This window comes from Euprymna scolopes, chromosome 6 (assembly GCF_053919585.1).
Source record: "Euprymna scolopes isolate OS-2025 chromosome 6, ASM5391958v1, whole genome shotgun sequence".
In the NCBI taxonomy this organism is placed as follows: domain Eukaryota; kingdom Metazoa; phylum Mollusca; class Cephalopoda; order Sepiida; family Sepiolidae; genus Euprymna; species Euprymna scolopes.
Window position 1 is genome coordinate 112,023,957 of NC_136487.1, and position 21,287 is coordinate 112,045,243.

Genomic DNA, 21,287 nt, shown 5'->3' on the forward strand with positions numbered 1-21,287 from the left:
CTTTCTTGCATAGATAATTTTCTTTTTGGTGTTTTTTTTTTTTTTTTTTTGTAAGACATTATAAATTGTTTCTTGGCATCTGCAAGTGATAATATGTAAATTTACGCAAGTGTGGTCTATAGAATTTTCATATAGAACCAACTCGCTGCACACTTACATGCAACAAATGCAAATGCTGCTAATCAGACATTCTGATCAATGACATGCTGTAGATTACAGGCGCAGTTACTGTTTTTAGACATAATTCATGTCATGTACCATAATAGCATAAATGCATACATTGCACGAGCTGTAATATGCCGTAATAATGTGAATGCATGCGTTAAGTGCTATTAAATGGTTTCATTAAATAGTTGCCATTAAATTGTTAAAACTTGTTTAACTTAGGAGAATAACATATTGGAAACACTACATTTCCGAACCTACTAAAAAATGAAACCGTCATATCACTGAATACATCATATCAAAGTTAGGCCTATAGCCACGTATAGAGAGTGAACGTTGCGAGAACTATTCCAATTATTATTAAGCCTCCCACTGAAAAACCGCATTTGTGCTTACATGCTGGCAAACAAAGTTTGTTTCTAAATTTTTGTGTATGTATAAATCTGTCTTCAAATAGGTTATGTACCATGTATATATTTCAGAATTTTGAAATGCAAATATATAATTTGTATTATTCAAACTACTGTTCACATCTTGGCCATTATACTCACAATGTTTTAGCCAAACTTTTATCAAACTTTGGGAATTTTTATGTTGAACTTCGGAATCTGTATTTTGAACAGAATCCTTTAATTCACGTGGGTAGTTTGTTCTCATTATGTCACCCATGATTGAATACAAGTCTTAATTCATAATTGTATTACTAATATGCATGGAGAATTGGACTTTCAACCAACCTCCAGCAGACTCACTTAGAACTGATTATTACTAAGCACTTTTATCTGTTGCACCATATATATACACACACGTGTGTGTGGTGTTTGTGGTAACCTCAGCAAAGAAAATTCAATACAAGAGAATAATCTTTACTTTAAAAAGTTACAGAAGGGTTAGAAAAACATTGACACCGTAGGTTTCAAAGCTGATACACGAGGGACCATTTTATAATTGAAAAATATTTGAATTCTTTCAGTCTCTGTTTATATCTGTTTCTCCTTTTTCTTATACACACACACACTATATATATATATATATATATATATTCATACACAAGCACGGATAAGGAACAATTTAAAACCTTGTCTGTACAGAAATATTGTTTTATATATAACTGGAAAATATTATCTACATTGATTGGATCACAGTGGAAGCAAACTTGTTCTTTAGAATTAAACAAAAACAGATGCATTTTCAGGATGTATGATCCAATGTATATAATGCTAGCGACATTACCCTAAACAGGTTGAACCGAATTCCTCCAGAAGAGAAAGTTTCATGCAAATATCGATTGCATGCCCCAAATACTCGAGTATAATTCCTAGAACTGACAATATGATGAAAGTAGATAGTTTGAATATAATTGGATGTCTAGACCCCTCCCCCATCTACATGTTACTGCTCCACCCTCAACAGAATTTTAAATCTTGTACCTTCTTGTGATATGGAATGATCCTAACAGTCTTAATTAAACCTAATAAAAAAAAAAAATTATATTTCATAAGGTTGTTGATGCCATAAAAATATGAACAGTTTACTTAGTAGCTTCAATTGTTACATAGATGCATGTACAATCTTGTGTACTAATATATTGACAAGTGGAATCTTGTGGAAATTCCAGGGTTACTTTCTTCACAGAAAAAACAAAAAAATAGCATATCGTCTCCAGAAAGCTTCTCCACATGATTGAGAACAAAACATTCAACAAGAGGACAGTTGTTGTGTTGTGCCAACACATGTGGATTAGCAGGTTATACTGAAGTACTGACTAAAGGCATCTTTCCTTTTTTTTTTTTTTTTTTTTTGCAGGGAGGTTTACAATTCTCCACCCACATATAGTACATACTACTATTCCCAAATGGTTACCCATTTAGTACTGGGCAGGCTCAACATCGCTTTACTTTGGTGGTCTAATGAGAAGTAGTGTGCCAATGTGATTATGCTGCATAACAGAAGTTTTCTTTATCTATCTGTACGCATATTAATAATATTTCTCTTGAAATAATAATGTAATAAGGTTTTATGGTATTAGAAAAAATTCAAATCTTCTTTCACATAAAATCAAATCTTCTTTCACATAAAATAATTTTTAATATCATTTAAATATTCTTTAAGAAAATAAATGGGATATGTCTTTATGGAGTCAAAATTTCAATCCACAAAAAATTCTTTTCATAGTAAAAACTAGCAATTCAGCCCAGCTTTGCTCGGGCCTTATGTACTGTTCATAATTTGCCCTACGTGTGAAAAAACTTTAAGATTTCAAATGTTTAGACCAAAAATTGTCTGAGTAATTTCATAGAGACCGCAGAAGGAAATTTTTTTATAACTTGAACTCCAATTTTGGCCCCTTAACATTTATTATTTTGGTCACAAATCAAAATAAAATGTTTTACCTATGTCCAAGTTACCTACATCTAAAATTTCAAGTGTTTAGACCCAAAATTGGCGGAGAAATTTGTGTAGAATCTGCAAAGGTCAACTCTTTCAACTTTGACTTTTTGCCAGCCAAATTTCCCCCCCCCACAAACTGATTAAAATGCTTGCCGCATGTCTGAATACCCGTTATGTATAAATTTTAAATGTTTAGACCCAAAATTGGCTAAGTAGTTTGCTCGACACCACAACGGTCAAATCTTTTGAACTTTGCTGAGTAATTTGGTAGAGACCGCAGAGGTCCAATTTTTTAAAACTTTGACCCCAATTTTGAACCCTTAACATTTATTTTTTGGGGCTCAAATCAAATTAAAATGTTTGATCCATGTCCAAGTAACCTACATTTTAAATTTCAAGTGTTTAGACCCAAAATTGGCGGAGGAGTTTGGTAGAATTTTCAAAGGTCAAATTGTTGAACTTTGACCTCTTGAAAACCAAATTTCTGGCCGAAAACTGATTAAGAAGATTTTCTCAAATCTCAATACCCCTTATGTCAAATCTCGAGTCTCTAGACTGAAAATTGACAGAGCTATGTGGTAGTGAAATGTACAGACATGTTCACCTTTATAGATATATAAATTGTCAGCTAAATATTTCATAAAAATGATATAAACATTTTTACATTTTAATTTGTTTATTGTAATGGTAATAATTTAAATTTTTATTTTTCAATTTTGGAAGAATTCATTTTGAAATCGGGAAAATCAATTTTTTTTTTTTTTTTTACCTTAACAACATCAGTTAATTTTTAATTACATTTTTGAATTATAGTTCATCTTCGGTGATCATATTAAAAAAAAAAATTGGTGCAGAAGGTGATAAACATTATAGAGATACTAGATTGAATGTTAATGTTTATACAACCTAGCATTTAATTGGATTTTATAAATCTATTATTAATGTTTTAATCCACAGGGACTGACATTTTCTTCCCTGACTTCTTTATTTTACCACTGATTATGACAAGGAGAATCCAAATAATCCAAATTACTTAAATAGTGCAAAATTTAATTTTACAAGAAAGAATCATTTATGAAAGAAAAGATTGTTTAGATATAGTCAGGACTGTGTGGAATCACAGAACAATTGGCTAATTCTGACAATTAAAAAAAAAGAAGAAAAAATTTTTTAAAAATTAAAAAAGATAAAAATAAATATATATAAAAAGAGCATGATGGAAAATTCCCCAAACAAACCAAAATCATCAAAATCGCTCTCATAAATATATAGAGAGAGTAACAGAAATGAATAGATTTAATATCTATTGAAGTCCTTTCAGAAACTGATCTATAATTTGTTCTTTCATGATTTGGATTAAAATATATTCAAAATATGTTCTATATCTATTCATTAACCATTAAATTATTTGTAAAAGTCAAAGTGTGTTTCTAGTTTATGCAATCCAGAATTAATTTGCTTAATAGCTCACGTAACTCATGATACAGTTTATATATGAAATACTAGTAGGGAGACTGGACATTGCCTAGGATTGAATGATGATCAATGAATATTTCATATTTATAGTAATCAAAATTGGTGAAATTGTCTATTTTTCAATCAAATCAGTTGATTGCCTGTTTTAGTTGTGAATCTATAGTGGTGCAGCGAGGAAGTTTCACATGCTTTGCTACAACGACAGTCCACAATACGTTGTACATTGCACTGTGCTACTGTTGATTTTATAAAATTATTTTTTTTTTAAATATATTTTTACATATAATGGCTTGAATAAAGTTTAAAATGCAAAGGTCAAGTATCATGGTTCAATTGTGGTCTAAACAGAAACATTCATTTCGAACGTGCCCCTATTATATCAAAGAACCTACTGTTGCCTTTGTGCCCGGCCTTATTGCTTGTGCAGTGACAATGGCTTGAATTTAAATTTAAAACGAAAAAAAAAAAAAAGAAAAAAAAAATCAAATATGGTGCAATTGTGCTTTAAACAGAAACATTCATGTTAAACGCACTCCTGTCATATCAAAGAACCTACTGTTGGTTTTATGTTGGACCTTTTGGCTTGTATGGTAATAAAACTTCTCAAATGAGCTTGTGATGTTAGGCTGTGCAATGTGTTAACTTTAGTCAAAATCACCTGTTCCTTCTTTCATCATTATTTCGGTAATTGATACTTATCAAAGACATTCCAATACAAAACCTAACCAAGAACACTGCCAGGCATATAAAGTACCGTTTGTGTGAAATTTCATAAAAATCGGCCTTGCTACATAGGAAACGAACTCACACACAAAGTTCCTTTTATATAATAGAGACACACACACAATACCAACTGTTGAAAAAACAGTCAGGTTTCAATTTCAGTTTGGAGTACTTGCTTGTTTTGACATATTGAAGAACCGTGATACCGTGAATGTCTGTGGATGACTACATATACCCACCCCTCCTTCATTGGTTGAGCACTATGGTACCTAAAATTATCAGCTGCTATTTGCTCTATCCTGAACAAATAAAGTACTCTCCAGCAATTGATATTTTTTATACAGTCAATTTTTCTGCCTTTTATCTTGTTGATAAAAAAAAAAAAAAAAGCAATTGAATTATAACTTCAACTTATAGCACTCACTTGTCTAGACACGCTGAAGAGTTGTAATATAGCAACACAGTATATGTAAATGACAATACATATAAATAAAGAAGAAAATAGATTGAAATCGTATTTTTTTTTTTTTTAAATGTTAAGAGTCAAAGTCTGTGCTCCTGACTCCATAATTCTGCCTTTAAGAGTTTTACATTTTTTGTCTGTGTGCATATCACATGTCAGAGCCAAAACTGCTTTGCCAAATCCTTTACAGTGAATTAACCACTCTGGAATAAGACCCGCAGGAGGGCAATGCAAAAGATACAAAGACAACACCAACTCTCATAAGATGTAACATTAAAACCTTCAAAGCTGAAGGATCTGGCCCACAATTGTGTGATCAGGCGAGAGACATGCTGAAGGGGTATGCAACGCTACACAAAGTGCTTTTATGCTAGCATCAAGGAGAGTGTGCATATATCAACACTAACATCTGTGGGGCAGATTGAGAACCCGCTTCCTCAGTCAATAGATCTCATCAGTAAGGAAAAGCCAGATTTCAGTCTGTGCCCGTTTCAACATAATTGTTGATTTTCGATGGACTGCTGCTAGTACTATTTATGAATTAAATATAAGTATTTTATATTTATCTACTAAAGCTCCAATCAATATTGGCATTTTGCTATTCGCTTCCGTCAAAATTGAAATAAAGTATGAGACTATTTTAATCAATTTATAGATATGCAAATTTATTTCAATTTGAATATTAAATTAGAAATTTTTGTTGCAAATAATTGTGAATGATCTTATTTAAATTTTTGTTTCCATTTACAATTAACAAAAAGTTTTCATGCTTTTATATTTATATCTGCATTTTTTTTTTTATATAAGTGTAAATCTAATATATAAAATTAAGTCAGTAGGATTCTCAAAGTTAGGCAGCGATAGAATTGCATCTAGCAAATTTACCTTTTTATTCATTTCACTATCTATTATAGAAAGGGTAAATGTCTGCGTGTATGTTCGTATGTCACAAAAATACTAATCAAAGGCCCATAAAGTTTATATTTCTCGGATGAATAATATCTAAAACTGATTAATTCCTAGACGAAGATATGGCACAGAATTTGCTGCGGGGGATCAAGTTTAATTATATTTTGAATTTTAAAGATGCACAATATCCTAGATAGAGCACACAGTGTTCTGTCTTTTTATAAAATTCTGTTGCATTGAAACCAGAATTCCAAGTACTTAATATCCTGGATAGAGAATATGCTAAAAAGATAAGTTGTTTGATAAAACCAACATCAATGTTTTGTTGTATTTTATAAAAGAAAATTTAATCAACATTGCCTGAGATGGAAGTGGCATATAGTAATTATAGCAGGTGTATCCAAATGCAACTTCATTACTTATATTTGTTTTTGTTTTGTTTTTTTTGTTTTTTTGTAGTCCCAGGGAACGCCGGGTATCCTTGCTAGAGTAATATAAAATAAATTAAGTTTTTCAATTGAGTTTTTTTTTTCTTCAGAAACTACTAATCCAACTAGAAATATTTTCCAGATATTTATTGATTCAGATAAATTTGATACTGATTACAGATATTTATTGATCAGTATCAAATTTATCTAAATCAATAAATTCATTCTTTCACTTTTTACTATTTTGTTTTCTTTTATTTCATGTTTTGTCTTAAAAATATATATTTTGTTGAATTAATAATTGGGGCCGGGAAGAAAATCTTACAGTTAAGTCCGTATCTCCAATAAAGCGTTTATATTTAATATATTTGATTTTAAATATTAAACAACTATTATTACTATTGTATACCCTCATCAAAAATTTAAAAAAATGTTTTGCCAGTGTTTACAATATTATCATTTCTGATGACCTAAAAATTACCCATCATTTATGACTAAAAGACTTGATTTCTTTTATAATTCATTTCAGGCAACAGGGATTGTCAAACCTGCTATTTGCTTTCTTCTTTCCCTATACCACTTGAAATGGTTTCATCCGGTGGCTAGAAAAGGCACAGTTTTTACTCTTTAACTTTTGTGTGACAGTACAGATATATCATGTTCATTTATATACAAATAAACCCATATCGGTCTTTATTATAGAGTAAGGGGATTATTATAAGAAAATGTGAATAGTCCCAATCTCTCACTTTCTCATATTATCAAACAATATTAGAAGTTTGTGTGCAGCCACACCCTGCCATAAAATGTGAGACTGACTCATTCTCGGTGTAGCAAAGGGCAAAATCTACCGGCAGGAGGGAAGACGCACATAATGAGCACCGGGACATTTATATAAAACTAAATGTTGTTCATTTTGATGCTCGATTTTCAAAGGAGAAAATAATAGAACATATAAATAGTAGAAAATAGCTTGAACATTTTTGTTTCCGAGAACAATGTCATGATTCTAAATATTTATCATGTTGAAAAGGTCAACTGAATTAATGGTAACAATCTTACATTGGAAATAAAATGACAACACAAATAATTTGTGCATATCATTTGTTGAGTGATTTGAAAAATAACTCAACCAGCTACGAATTAAAGGAAAAAGGAAATTGGAATAGTTAATTAATACTTTAATAACCATTATAATTATGTTGTAATGAAATGTTTATTTACACAAATTTATAAACTCAACTATTTAATAACTTGTGGTTTTATGCATAAATGCACGATTCAACATAAGTATACATACAGCTACAAGTCATTAAACAGGTTTATAAATTTATGTAAATAAAATCATCAGAAACATAATTTGAGGGTTGAAAAGAATTGCATGAATAGAAACGATACAATGGATGTGCAATGCAAGTCTTAAAAATGAGCTTAGATCTGATGACTTCAGAGGAAGATTAAATCTGAACAGTAAAGGAAAATGTATGCAAAACAGGAGACTTTATTGGTTTGTCCACATTTAAAATTGGATGATAGTGCTTGGATTAATAGATGTAAAATAGTTAAGGAAACAAGGTTAATTGGTGGGGAAAGACAATGGAAAACAGGAAAGGAAGTGAAAAGGATGTCTTCGAGAGAAAGAGTGATAAAAATTTGATAAATTAGTTTGCAAGTCAATTTTTAAAAGCTGTCCAATACATGTCAGCATGTAAAATGGATTTTTGGCTGAATATGATAATTAGACTCTTTATAAGGACACAATTTCTAAGCACACTTGACTATTTTCGATCTGAAAATTGTTAAATCATTCTTATTGGATTACTCATAGAAATACATGGAACACAAAGCATTTTCATCGCAAATGAGGTGAGTGCTCAATGTCAAAGATAAAACATACATAAACGCACGACCAGATGTTATATTACTTATCTTTCACAAAACAAAAGTCAAGTTTACTGGTGTTCATACACACAGGTAATTATTACTATTCACTGTTTCACTTCCTCAAGGCTTGAGAAGTAAGGAGCATCTGTAAATAAACACTTGAATATTCACACAACTGAAAGAAATCAAGTGTAATCATCAAGAAGGGCCCATTCATCTGAGAGCTAACTGAACTAAAAAGATTATAAGTATGGCGCTTATTTTGTATCAATAATTGTGTGTCGGTTTGTCTTCTATATAGACTTATAAAATACTAAATTGATTTCAATGAAACTTTGCATGTTACTTAAGAAATGCAGTTGACCTAGGACAAACTTTGTGATGAATAGCAGATAAAATCAAAGAAGCGATTTCTCAGGAAAGTGAACAGTCAAACAGTTCATAAAAAAACAAAAAAAAAAAAAAACAAACAAAAAAAAACGTACAGAGCAACTTTGAAAGCGAAAAGTCTGATTTCACTTTATCAGTCTTAATTCCAACATGGTTTGAAAATAAAATCTACACTATGTTACCACACAAAATCTTCATACAAGAACAGAGCTCTCTAGGCAGTTAATAATGCAGCTGTAAACAACGTATTATAAGGTTCTAATTTCTATAAATTAGATAATAGAAAAAACGGAGTAAAAGTCTAAACTAATTTTGCAACAAAATCAGAGTATAAATAATTATGCCTCAGTTGATAAAAAGTGAATTTAAAAAATGATCAAGTTTTACAACAAATTATAAACATGATTATATTTTGAATCGTTTTTCTTTTTTAAGCCTCTCACCCAGCACTGTGTCTACCCGGGCAATGTCAAAAATATTTTCAGCAGCTGGATTGACTGGTGTAATTTTTGAATTATACAGACTTTATAAAAACATCTGTTTTGTCTATAAAAGACATCTTTCTTAAAATTCAGCTGGATGATTTGTATTTATTTTTATTTTTTTTTGAGGGGGGGGGGGGCAAATTTTTGACCTAATAGGGTTCACTGAAGTCAGTTTAATGATAAACGACATTTGCTATGATGAACATAATTCATTTTGAGAACAATGTTTCCAGAAATACGAGGGGCGTGCAATAAGTAATGCCCCTGAACCACTTCCCATAGCAGTAGAGCAACGAAATTTGGCACAGTTATTAGTCTTTCTCTACATAGGAACCACCCAGAGTTATGCATTTCTATCGTTTGATGCAGCTCTGGAGACCGTTTTTGTAGAACACTCCAGGTTGGTCCTCCAACCACAACGTGACTTCAGAAATCAAAGCTGCATCATCTGGGAAACGCTTTCCTTTCAAAAACAACTTCATGGCTGGGAAGAGGTGAAAGTCAGAGGGTGCAAGGTCAGGAGAGTAGGGAGGATGGGGCAGGATTTCATAACCACACGCCCGTGCTTTTGATCTGGCGGCATGCGAGTTGTGGACCGGAGCAGGAGAAGGGTACCTTTGCTGATCTTGTCCCGCCTCTTTATTTTGATAGCTTCCCTTAATTTCCTCAAAAGTGAAGCATAATAGGCTCCTGTAATTGTGGTACCCTTTGCCAGGAAACCTGTCATCACTACTCCGTCCAGTTCCCAGAAGACTGTAAGCATGACCTTGCCAGCGGAGGGCTACACCCTTGCCTTCTTTGGAGGTGGTGAGTCCAAGTGTTTCCACTGCATTGACTGGGCTTTCGTCTCTGGATCATAGTGATGGACCCAGGTTTCATCCTGTGTAATCAGTCTTTTGAAAAACTTTGACTCATCTTCTTGGCACATCTCCAAATTCATCCTCGAGCACTCGACGTGTTCTTGCTTCTGAAATAGTGTGTGCAACCTGGGAATCCATCTGGCAGACACCTTATGGTTATGAATGATAGTTTCCACAGACCCTGTACTAATCTTGACATCTTGGGCTATTTGGCGAATAGTAATGCACTGATCTTCCAAAATGGCAGCCTCAACTTGACAGACAGATGCTTCATCAATGGTAGAAGCGGGGGGGGGGGGCAACCAGGTCTGGGAGTGATTTCCACAGACTTCCAGCCATGTTTGAATTCACGATGCCAGCGTTTTACAAGGTCATATGATGGGGCATTATCACCATAAGTTTCTTTCATTTCATCAAAAGTCTCCTGTGGTGTGCGTCCTTTCAAATACAAAAACCGGATCACTGCTCGACATTCAACAGGCTTCATTTCACACCTGACTCAGTTCAAACACCTGTAAAACAGAAACCACAATTAGTTCAGAGCTGTAATTTGCCACATAACCCGTAGAGATAGAAATCATTGCACATGCAAAATTTCAGCTAGATCAGACAACTGGAAGTGGGTCAGGGACATTACTTATTGCACGCCCCTAGTATTTTGAAAACCTGGACTATTATTAAAAATAAAAAAAAAACAAAAAACACATCTAACGAAAGTGAAAGTAAAGTTTTGCTTTAAACTGTCTCTGCTCAGCGTTTCGGTTACATTTTACTTTTTTTTTCTTTTCTTTTTTTCTAAATCTAAATACATTTTTAAAAAAATTATTTTGTCTTTTTAATTCTTAAACTTACGAGTAAAAATCTAATAGCCAGAGGTGTCAAACCAACAATGAAATTGATAGAAAAGTGGCGGGGGGGGGGCTGATTATTTGACAAATGTAGTGATGGGGAAATTGGCAATGTAGCGTTAGATTTGTGCGTGAATGAAGCGGAGAAACGTGAATATTAATGAAGCTCGAAATTGGATTATTAAAAATGCTGGTCGAGTTTACGCGATTGTATTTTTGATTTAAATGAATATTCGATTAAGGGAAAATAAAAAATCGCAATTCAATGTGTAATTATCAAAATTACATTCATGCGAGAAAAACATATGAGTTGTCGCATACTCTACATAATATTCTGTTTGTTCCTTCCTTAGTCTGTACGTTATGCTTTGATATAACCAGGGTTTTTTTTAAATATCATCATAATATATGATCATTGTTGTAATCATGTGAGAAAAGAACTTTTAGTAATTTCGACGTGCAATAGCTTTGTTTTTGTTTTTTTACTTGAGAAAGAAGCTAGCTATACATTATGTGTAAAAGGGAACATTGGGAGAAAAAAAAAACATTGTCTGAGAAGAGGTGCTGAACTAAAAGGAGTAAAATAAAGATTGTCTTTTACAATGTGATTTTATTATTTGTATTGAACTATGTAGCACAATATTACTTTCTGAGTATTTATTGGAACTTATTAATTTATCTCATTTGGGTCAATTATACATCTAAAATACAATGGACACTATTTTCATTGAAATATTAATAAACTCATATTTGCTGTGTGTTATTGGTTTTTCTATCCAAAAAACCAATTTTTTGCACTATCCAGAAAATATCAACTTTATCAAAACGTACTTGTTGATTAAATATATTTCGCATTCAGTGGAATTCCTACAGGTCATATTAGTTTTATTAATATTAGATACATATTTAACCCTTTAACTGTGTAATTAAAATTCAGTATAATAATCTAAAAATTAGCCACCAAAACATTGAATTCATATTTTCTGTTATTGTAATTCTTTTTCATATTTTTTCTGGGGGGGCAAGGGGGAGGGGTTATGTCTAACAATACAATCATTTGATTTTTGTTTTGTAAACACTTCACATTTTCACATATTTCATCAACAAAGAAAATTGATGAGACATTGAGTTTCATCAAAAGAGTTTAAAAGATTAGGCCGACACACTGGTGTGTATCTGCTTCTGAGAGTGTGAAAGTTTTTTTTTTTTTTTTTTTTTTTTTTCAAAGCTGTGTAGAAAATCTTTATGTAGTTGATTGAATACCTCTTATATAAATTAACACTTTCTGCAAAATTATCTAGAAAAGTGAAAATGTGTGTGTGTGTGTTTGTACACTTCCCTACCAAATAACTTAATTTTCGGTCTACAGACTCAAGATTTGACATAAAGGGGTACTGAGATTTGAGAAAAAATTTTAATCGGTTTTCGGCCATAAATTTGACTGTTAGTGTCAAAGTTCAACGATTTGACCTTTGAGAACTCTACCAAATTCCACCAAATTTTGGGTCTAAACACTTGAAATTTTAGATATAGGTTACTTGGACATAGATCTAATTTTATAATTTGATTTGAGCCAAAAACCAAAAATGTTAAAGGGTCATAATTAGGGTCAAAGTTTAAAAAATTTGACTAGTGTGGTCTCTAACAAATTACTCAGCCAATTTTTGGTCTAAACATTTGAAATTTTACATAAAGTGTATTCAGAGATAGGGCAAGCTTTTTAATCGTTTTTTTGCTGAAAATTTGGCTTTCAAGGGGTCAAAGTTAAAAAGATTTTACATTTGCGGTCTCTAGCAAACTATTAAGCCAATTTTGGGTCTAAATATTTGAAATTTTACATAAAGGATATTCAGACATGCAGCAAGTTTTTTTTAATCAGTTTTTGGGCGAAAATTTGGCTGTCAAGAAGTCAAAGTTTACAGAGTTAATTTTTTAGAACTCTACCAAACTCCTCCGCCAATTTTGGGTCTAAACACTTGAAATTTTAGATATAGGTTACTTGGACATGGATCAAACATTTTAATTAAATTTTAGCCTAAAACAATAAATGTTAAGGAGTCAACATTGGGGTCAAATGTTTTAAAAATTTGACGCCTACGGTCTCTACCAACTTTTCTCTATGGTAGTTAAGGAAGACTTATTATAAAGAAAGGCATTACCGTATATATGTGCACTTTTTTATATATACATATGCACATAAAGTTATGAACCGTACATAGAGCCCGAGTAAAGCCGGGCAGAACTGCTAGTATGTTTATATAATTAAAATGGTATTTTCTGTCTATGTCTAGTTAAAAACACTCCAACCAAAATTGATAAGTTGCAACGAAGTTCATACAAAAAAGAGAGAAATAGGATACAAAAGGAATGCATTCTTTTTCTTTTTACTTCGGAAATATGCAAATTAATCTTTAGTGCTTGGTTATTTCAAAATGTAACTTTAAAACAATTTTTTTTCAATGTCTGGAATACATTTTACATTATTTAAAACGTAGTAATTCATTGGAATCTTATCAATATTTTTATTTCAGATAATTGTTTCAAATTTATATTTGCATACTTGACTGGGAGCCTGCTTACAAAACAAAAAAAAAAAACCCCGGGGAAATGACAGATTTCCATTATGCCAAATGGAACAGATGCTACAAAATCATGAATAGTTATATTTTAAATTAAACCTGCTCACCTCATTGATGTTTTGATTTCAATTCTGAGCAAAATGATTTAACAAGCTAACTAAAATAATGTCACAAGGCCTGGAAAGTGGAATTCAAATATTGTACCCTCAGGATTCTAATAAAAGATTTGAGTTTACAATTCCACGACTGTTCTTGCGTTTGACACGAGGCATACAAAGAAGAAAATTTGATGCTGAAACATTGTGATTGCAACAACCAAGTTGAGAAAACTTGTCTAAAACTTATAGTTATCTGTACTTACCTAGTGTTGCCCAGGATACAGCAAAGTCATTTTTTTTTTATTTGTTTACTTGCTTGCACATTTTTAAACTTAAGGTAAAAAACTCCTTTATATTCATCAATTTAAAGTGCATTGTCTCCTTTGCTAAATTTTATTGTTAGGATAATTTAAAAATATTTCACATAGCCATTGTCTGAACTGAACTAAGTTATTTTTTAAAACGGTTTTTTAGCAAACTTATATCGATACAACAGAAACAAATGAAAATTGGCCAGTCAGAAGCAAAGTCAAAGTTTGATTTGTTAGCTTATGCTCTTTGAGTCTGACTTTGAAAATCCAACAAGATAACTTTATATATTAAATAAAAGTTGCTTATCTCAAAAATACAGGTAGGACTGATTATATGTAATGTATCATTTTTTTTTTTAATGGGGAAAAGTTATTTTCCCATAAACATTTTTATTTTATTTAAAAGATATCAGCCTTTAACATGTTAAACATATTTGGGAAAACTAGCCAAACGAAAAAAAGTTTTATTAGATATGCAATTATTAGTTTTCAAGGACTTTTATTTGATTGGAATACTCGATATTTCTTTAAATACTGCATAAAATATTTCTTTTTCCAAATTTGAATACATTTTTTTTTAATGCAAACAAACTTAAAAATGCTATTTTTAATTACTATTTCTTTATCTTGTTTTTCTTTCTTTATTTTAGAAAATAAAAAATGAAAGTTTGATATTAAAATTAAAGGAATAGCATAGACGAACTGCAAATAAAATATATAAGACATAGATGCTGTTATAATCATTCGTTGACATTTTTAAAGTGATGTGAAGTATTATGACAACTTCCGGTGGAACATAAAAGCTTACATCATGAAAATCTATATAAGAGACATTCAAATTAAGTGTTAATCAAAAAAAAATATTTCTATTTTTGGGACCCGGACAAAAGGAGGGTGGACCTGTAAATTCACCATTGTCCGTTTGTCTGTCCGCACTTTTCTCAATAACTACGCTTTGGAATCTTTTGAAATTTTTCAAACATTAAACATGAAAAAAAAGTAACTGAACGGATTTTCCGGGGAAAACTCTTGTTGATGCCCTAGTGGTGCCTTTCGGGTTAAAATGGCTAAAATTGATACCTTTGTGCTTATTTAAAAAAATTTATGCCTTGGATTTTTATAAAACTTTCTGAAAAGTTGTAACTAACCGATTTTTATATAATTTTGTCTGTCTATACTTTGCGATAACTCTTGGGTGTGCCCCAGGGGCGCTTTCAGGACTAATAAAAACACTCCATTTTTGGAACTATTTCATCATATTTGTCCAAAATTTTCTGTGTATGTCTATTTAACAGTTTTGCATGGTGCTGAACTCAAATTTAAATATGTTAAGGCCTTGGGGACTTTTCGGGCTAAATGGGGGAGGGGTGCAAATGCTGGACTTAGTCATTTCTTTTTTTGCCTGATGCAGAATTCAAATTTACAAATGTTAAGGCTTAAAACTGCACCGTTTGTTCATTTTCACCAGGATTTGACGTCCCCTAGGGACTTTTGGGGCTAAAGGGGGGGGGGTACTGCCTCGTTCATGGGGGACCATGCAGGCTTCATAACATGTTATCCTCACCATCTTCATCATCATGTTCATAACATGTTATTATCCTCATCTTCCTTCTTTACTCATTCAACTAATCAATGTCATAAACGAAATTTTGTTTCTTTATATGACATGGACGCATGCGAGAATGTTTCACTTTGGTTTAGGAATTTCAGTGAAATAGAATTCGTTTTTTTTTTTTTTTTTTTTTTTTTTTTTTTTTTTTTGCTGTTAAACAATAATTCAAGCCAGAAATTATTTTATATTTGTGAATCTTTACCAAACCATTTTCAAATTTTTAAGTGTCATATATGCAAATAATTTTAATTTATTAATAGATAACTGGCTAGTATCATTTTTTATCATTATATATATATCCCTTTGATGGGTAATCGTTTCAGAAAACCAGATGATGTTAGCATAAAAATACAAGTGACTATAAAGTCACTTACTCTAGTAACGTTGAGAAAGATATGAACCCATTTCTCCTCCCCGTTCTCATAGGTGAAATAGTAGGATAGATTAGACAAGTCTCACCAGGGCAACTAGTTTATGAAAAATGAAAATTGAGCTAATACTAGTTCATCTGTTTACCAAGTCATATTGGATTTCTTCTTGCCATTACTGGATCAAGAGAAATGTGGTTGGAGATTTTGCAACCCTTGCTTTATTTGCATTGGGATCTTTTAAACAGGCATAAAAAAAGCTTGAGATCCAATGAAGGGACATGCGAGTCAATTTATGTTGTCATGAATACTGTAAGCGACTAACTGGTCGTTTGATTACAATACAATTTTTTTTGTTACTTAGAAATATAAAATTTTTTCAATCATTTCATTTGATAGTACATTAACAATTCCACTCTTATTTGAAACAAACCTGAAAATTTTGTAACACTTCACAAATGTATTCAAGTATCTTTTTCTGATTTTAAATTGTATTAAAATGTAATCTATGTCGTTTTTAAATGTGAAGAAACGTCCTGAATAAAGAAAAGCCATTTTTCAGTGAACGACAAACGTTTATCAAGTTTAAGAATATCAATGTTCTCAAGAGTAAAAGAAGCAAAAACCACCAATTATATATTTAATAAACTATCTTGGTTATTAAATAAACATTTCATTCTCAATCGTTTTTGGCTCAGTTGTTTTACAACTTAAGAATAAATATTAAATTTTATTAATTTGAAAAATACTTTTTTTTTATTCATCTCAAACAATTGAATTGAAGACTGAATTGAGGGTCCGATTTTGGGGTAGGTTAAGGAGGCAACCAAAGTGAGGAGTTCAGCAGCAATATTCTCGTTCACATTAAATTTCTTAATATTGATACAGTCTGGGAAACAGAGCAGAGAGGGAATTCCAAAAAGTCTGAATAAAGAAGATATTCAACTGGAAAATTTTCTGACATCTAGAAACCTCTACAGTGAAGCAGTAGAATTTTGTTACCAGTGAGGTGGGCCAGAGGTATTTTCATTGAAGAATTAAAAGTGCAGTAAGTTCATTGGAATACATTCCATGGAAGAATTTGTAAAACACATGAATTCAACACTGCAGTAATGTGACAAGGATCAGAGATTGGAGGATTTGTTAGGCTAGACTTATTGTTTAATGCTGTACAAAGAGAAGCCAGTTATAGTGCAGCACCCCAGATGGGACAAAAATACTCTATGCATGGGTAAATGATGATTTTATAGAGATGTAGGAGACTGGCAGGTGTTAGAAGTTTTCTAACTCAAAAGGAGCCTACATTCTTTGCAGTAGACTTGGCAGTATCTTCTATGCATCTATTCAAAGTTTACACATAAAATGCAAATGAATGTAACAAAACAGTGCTGATAATGTAGTTGAGTTTTCAGAATGAAATTAAACTTTTCACTAAGACTGTTCGACACTTTTCTTGAATTGTAGTTGGATTGCTTCATTTTGAATGGCTCTCATAATATATATATATATATCTTGTAACTTTTGCAAATAGATATCTGTTACTCTAAATGATCCAACTTCTGACACTATATAATGTATTAATTCCTGACTGATATCAGAAATTAAGAGCAAATGGGTGCTGTTCATGTTTTTATTCCATGTGTTTTTAGATTCTATACTGAAATGCATACATTGTGAAAAAGAATCAATATCCTCAATTTCTATTTCTGGAGTGAAATCAGTGAAAAATTATAATAAAGGGAGATAACATAACTATCACAACTATGACACCAGACACGTGTGTGAAAGTAAATACCTAAGTGTGAATCATTTTCTTGAAATGTAAAAATATTTGAATAAGGACAAGTTAAAAAAAAAAAAAAAAAAAAAAAAAATACAAACTGTTAGAAAATAAACAATTAGCTACTTATCCTTCTAATTCATAGTTATCTAGTCGAATTTTCAAAGTAGTACCTACGCTGACAAATCAAACTTTGTTACTGACTAGTCAATATTTATTTGTACCGTGTTATTAGCAATACAATCGCATACTTTGCTACAATTTATATATATATATATATATATATATATATATATATATATATATATATATATATATATTAGTCCATCCCAGATAACTAATATGAAACATTTTTGAATAATCACCGAAAAATAAAAATCAACAAAGGGAATAACTAATTTTAAGTTGAATATATAAAGAGTTTTCTATCTTAAGTTAAAAAATTGTGTAAACAAAAAAAAATTAAAATGATTTTACAGTATCAAATTATATCAAAATGATTAACAATTTATAAAAAATTTAGACACTATGAGCAGACACTCCTGGCATTGCCTGGGAATAAATGAGCACACCGGAATATTTCTGCTCATGCAAATTCTCATGATATTATAAAAGAAAAAAAAAAATGAATACTCATTGAATAGCTCATGACATTTTACTAGAGAAAAGTTGTTTACTCTTGGTATAGGGTTTAGTTTTTAATTGCATCTTAGATTAAATATTTGGTTACAATAAAATGTGCATGTAGAGATTAATATGATTAGAAAACATAAGTAAAATAAAAGAGAATAAAAACAAAAAATAAAAATGAACTCTGACCTCCAATGCTAATTGCCGAAACAATTCCGATACTTTGGGAACGGATATTTCTGAATAATCCATGGCTGCTTTTGAAGTAAAATCATCCCAAAGAATATTGTTCATTTGCTCATCAAAGCAACCTCCACATGGCCTGGTGCTGCCCTCAGCCATCGTGAATAACAAGAATGGCCACTACTAATGGGGGTTATTTAATAAGGAATGATTAACTGTATCATTCACTTAGACATAAATATTAATCAGGTCGTTCAAAATTCAACATTTTTTACACATACACACGAAAAATAAAATACATAGGATCAGTATGTGTTTCTATTTTTTTTTTTTTTTTTTTTTTTTTTTTCAATTTATCGAATAACCTTATACATAATTTAACTAGATACTTTTGATCTTTATTAAGGAAAATGGAAAATAAGTTAGTAAAAATAATTTAAGCAAAGGTTTTCAAATGAGTTTGTTTTTGGAATCAATTGAAGTTTATAAAACATTCTAAGATTTAGTTTTGTGATTTTATAGTTAGAAGGAATTTTTTTTTCAATTTTAATTTAGCAATTTATTTATAATATAATAAAAAATAAATTATTTTTAAAATTCATTTTAAATTAACTGATAATCTCACTTGAAAATCATTTTTCATTTTTAAAATGTTCAGTATAAATTAGGTTAGATTTATTCTCAAATATTTCAACAAAATCAGAAAAGCATAAACTATCACGTCTGAACCTATTGTTCCCAATTCTCACATTGTGATTTTTTATGAAAATGGACCAAGCAAAAATATCTGTAAACCTGTTGTTGACAAGTTTGTGTTAAAGATAAAAATGAACATGTTAGCTTAGGATTTCATTATTTACAAACTAAATAGTGAGATGAGAGGAAATCTAATAAACAGGTTCAACAATGACATTTAAATGTTTTTTAATGAAAAATATTTTATACTAAAATTAATTAATAAGTAAACATCTTTAACAATGACATACAAAAGGAATATGAAAGGTGAAAACTTTTAGAAAAGTAATAAATGCATATTGTTAAGGGGGGGGTAAAGATATTTTGATGGATGCTGTAGAAAGATTATATATAAAAAAAAATCTAAAAGATATATATATATATCTTCCTGTTGAGCGAGAGAATTTATTATTGGATGATCATATTTATTTTGTGTGGTAAACTCCTAAAATCCACAAAATGTAATCCAAAGGTTGTATTCCTCAGGTAATCCAACACCATTCAAAGCACCAGTGATTACGAAACATCTTGGAAAATATATCCTTTCAGAATCCAAATGAAAAATCCAAACGTTTGTTTCCTCCTCGTTTTTTATAAAATCCATATTAAATCCGAATAATAATGCTATTTGGAGATTACCAGGATGTTTCTAAAGTGTGTGTGTGTGTGTGTGTGTGTGTTTACTGATTTTTTTTTTTTTTCAAGTTAAAAACCACTTTAAAAACAACAACAAAAAAAGGTGGGGTGTGATCGATTTCGTTTTCTAACTTCAATTTTTGCACATCAGTTAATTTTTTAAATAATCGAAATTTTATTAAAATGAAAACCAGAAAAAGAATTGGATGATCTTAAATTGTAAAAATTAAAAGCATTAACTAAAAAACTGTACCAGGATGTTCGTTATTGAAATTAAGAGTCGCACATAAAGTAAAACATCAAGTGAATGATAATTACATACTAAAATTAGTAACATTACAATCGAAAAACACTAGAGAAAGTTATCAATTTATTGAAAATTTAAATTTATAAAAATTTACACATTTATTAAATAAACAGCGACAGTGAAAAATATTGAAAATCATTTAATAAATAAAATTTTTTGTTCTTTATCTAAAAAGTAAATATGAAAATCATAAGAATTTTTTCTTAAATTTATTAAGTAATGATTAAGTGACATTTAAGAGGGAAGTGACGGTGGTTCAGTTGTTAACGACACGGACTGACGACCAAATTCGAATCGAGTTCGTTCCACAAAATCACTTTCACTTTGGATGTTGGCAACCTTCATGTAGTCTGTCCAATAAATACCTGATGCCTTTGTAAAAATAATTTTGATTAGAAAAATATCGAAGAAACCAATGCTAACAATAAAATCTTCGGATTCATACGATGAGATTAATTGTATTTATCGCTTTAAAATATATTTATATTTTACTAACAATTAATAAACATAATGCAAAATATATAAAAAAAATAAACCTCATTCTTATTAACTAAGAAATAAACTGAATAGCAAAGCGGCAATCCTAGCAGTAAACAAAAAAGGGGGGGGCTATTTTTTTTTTCTTTTGCTAAAAATAAAAAACCTATAAATGGTTATGTCGTTAACTTATGAAGAGGCCTTTTGAAAATAAATGTTTTATTTTAGTATGCCGTTTCAAAGTAAATATCACCATTAATCGATGATTGGAAATAATGTTTAATTCCTTGAAATATTCCGAGAAATTCTTAGACATTTTTACATTTCTCGTAAAAATCTGCAATAAACGGTATTCTTTTTTCTTCACTTTTTTTTTTTTTTTTTTTTTTTTTTCCACCACTCAAGCTTTCCGGTTTACTAATTTTAAATTTCCTTTTTGAGATTGGGTTTTCCAGTAAAATCCAAGGCAAACAAATCCAGCGTTAAAACAAAGAGAGAGAAAAAGAAAACAATCCGTATATGCAATTAAATAATAAAAGGTCCAAGTGT

At 30.7% G+C, this 21,287-nt stretch overlaps 1 protein-coding gene across 21 annotated transcripts in view; it reads right to left on the reverse strand.

Moving 5' to 3' along the window:
- LOC145277872 (uncharacterized) overlaps positions 1-21,287 on the reverse strand; it is a 623,323-nt gene that overhangs the window by 103,360 nt on the left and 498,676 nt on the right. For 2 of the 21 annotated variants that reach the window (XM_080129861.1, XM_080129857.1), the window contains exon 1: positions 18,590-18,882. The exons of the other annotated variants lie outside the window; for them this stretch is intronic. In XM_080129861.1, the coding sequence (XP_079985987.1) occupies positions 18,590-18,742 (153 nt within the window). In that variant the 5' untranslated portion in view covers positions 18,743-18,882. Of the gene's footprint in view, positions 1-18,589; positions 18,883-21,287 lie in introns of those variants that run through there. 21 annotated transcript variants of the gene reach the window in all.